Raw genomic sequence first — 1,738 nt, forward strand, 5'->3', positions numbered from 1 at the left:
ATGCAAGACGTAGGGGAAAATGAGACGGAAGTAACAGAATTTATCCTTGTGGGGTGGTCAGATCGACCCAAGGCAAGAATGGGATTGATGGTCCTCTTCATTGTATCCTATGCAGTCATCCTTGTTGGAAATGGACTCATTATTGTGGTGGTAATAAATGACTCCCGGTTGCACAGTCCTATGTACTTTTTCCTCTGTAATTTGTCCATCATTGACCTTTGTTTCTCATCGACTGGCATCCCACAATCTATAGTCAATTGTTTAGTGGATAGACCTGTTATGTCCCTTCCGCTGTGCTATTCTCAAATTCTTCTGGGTCTCCTTTTTGGAACGTGTGAATGTTTGCTGCTGGCTGTCATGGCTTATGATCGCTATGTGGCCATTTCCAACCCACTGCGATATACGCTCATCATGAACAGGAATATTTGTATCACCTTTGCTGCTATGACATGGACTACTGCCTTCATGGTTACAATAGTTCCCTGTCTTGCGAAGCCAGCACGATTCTGTGGGAACAATGAGGTGGACCATTTAGTATGTGAATTCAAAGCTGTCTTTAAGTTACTCTGCACTGATACCTCTGCTGATACATTGGGCATGTTTTTTACAAGCACATTCACGCTTGTTTTCCCTCTGATTTTCATCATTTTTTCTTATATGCGCATTCTTGTCGCCATCATGAGAATGCACTCAGATTCTGAAGGGGGTAGGATGAAGGCTTTTTCTACATGTGGGTCTCATTTGGCTGTGGTGGTCATGTACTATGGCTCATGTATGGCCTCCTACCTCACCCCTCAGAGTAAAGAAACCCATTTAGGTGACAAGATAATTTTTGTATTTTACGCAATAGCCACCCCCATGTTTAATCCTCTGATTTATACACTCCGGAATCAGGAAGTAATGGGGTCTTTGAAGAGACTGGTGAGTGGAAAAAAGTAATACAGAAGTATGTTATTAGATGCTTTTAGTCCACTGATATATATTGGTGTTTTCCTATATATAAACTGTTATATTCATACCCCAATCCAATCTTTTTTAAAAAATAAAAAATAAACTTGATTTGGTAGTTTATTTAAAATAAATAGGAATATGTCCGAATTTAACTCTGATTCTCAACAAATTGTGTATATGTGTATGTGTGCTCATGTACATAAGGTGTTTATTTAAAAATTTAAATTAAAATGTAAGATTTCAGACTACTTCTGTCCATATGCATTGATCATCACAAAATAAAATAAATTGGTTGTTCAGGAGCTATACTGCCTGCACAGTCTGGCTCTGGAATTAGACAGACACTCAAGTGCCCAGTTCCTGATGCCAGGCTATTCCTAGTCTAGCCTCTGTGGCAGATAGGACAGAAACTATTGGCATACCCCATTAAAAGCTCCTTATGTCCCCTGAAGATCTCAAAACCCAAGCAGGTTTGTATGTGAGAAGAAGGTCTTTCAGATAGCTTGGACCTAAACCACATAGGGATTTATACATCATAAAACTAGCGCTTTGAATTGTGCAGGAAACAGGCTGGAAGCCAGCCTCTATTGTTTTACCAAGAGAGTTGTATGCTACCTATTACCAGCCCCAGTCAACCATCTGGCTGCAGGTCTTTGACCCAGATGAAGTTTCTAAGTCGTTTTCAAAGACAGCCCCACATCATGCATTATAGTAATCCGAACAGGATGTAACTAAGGAATATATCACAGCTGCCAAATCAGATATATAAAGGAATGGGTGAAGCTGG

General features: G+C 40.1%; 1 protein-coding gene across 1 annotated transcript; it reads left to right on the forward strand.

Annotated features, from left to right (window-relative positions):
* LOC114582947 (olfactory receptor 13H1-like) lies at positions 1-939 on the forward strand. The gene has a single exon (XM_028704293.2). The coding sequence runs from the start codon at positions 1-3 to the stop codon at positions 937-939; it is 939 nt and encodes a 312-aa protein (XP_028560126.1).
* Positions 940-1,738: the final 799 nt, after the last annotated feature.

This window comes from Podarcis muralis, chromosome 13 (genome assembly GCF_964188315.1).
Source record: "Podarcis muralis chromosome 13, rPodMur119.hap1.1, whole genome shotgun sequence".
Taxonomy (NCBI): Eukaryota; Metazoa; Chordata; class Lepidosauria; order Squamata; family Lacertidae; genus Podarcis; species Podarcis muralis.

What these genes read in the sequence shown, in the direction of transcription:
- LOC114582947 (XM_028704293.2), top strand. Translation starts at nt 1, where the DNA reads ATGCAAGACGTAGGGGAAAATGAGACGGAAGTAACAGAATTTATCCTT.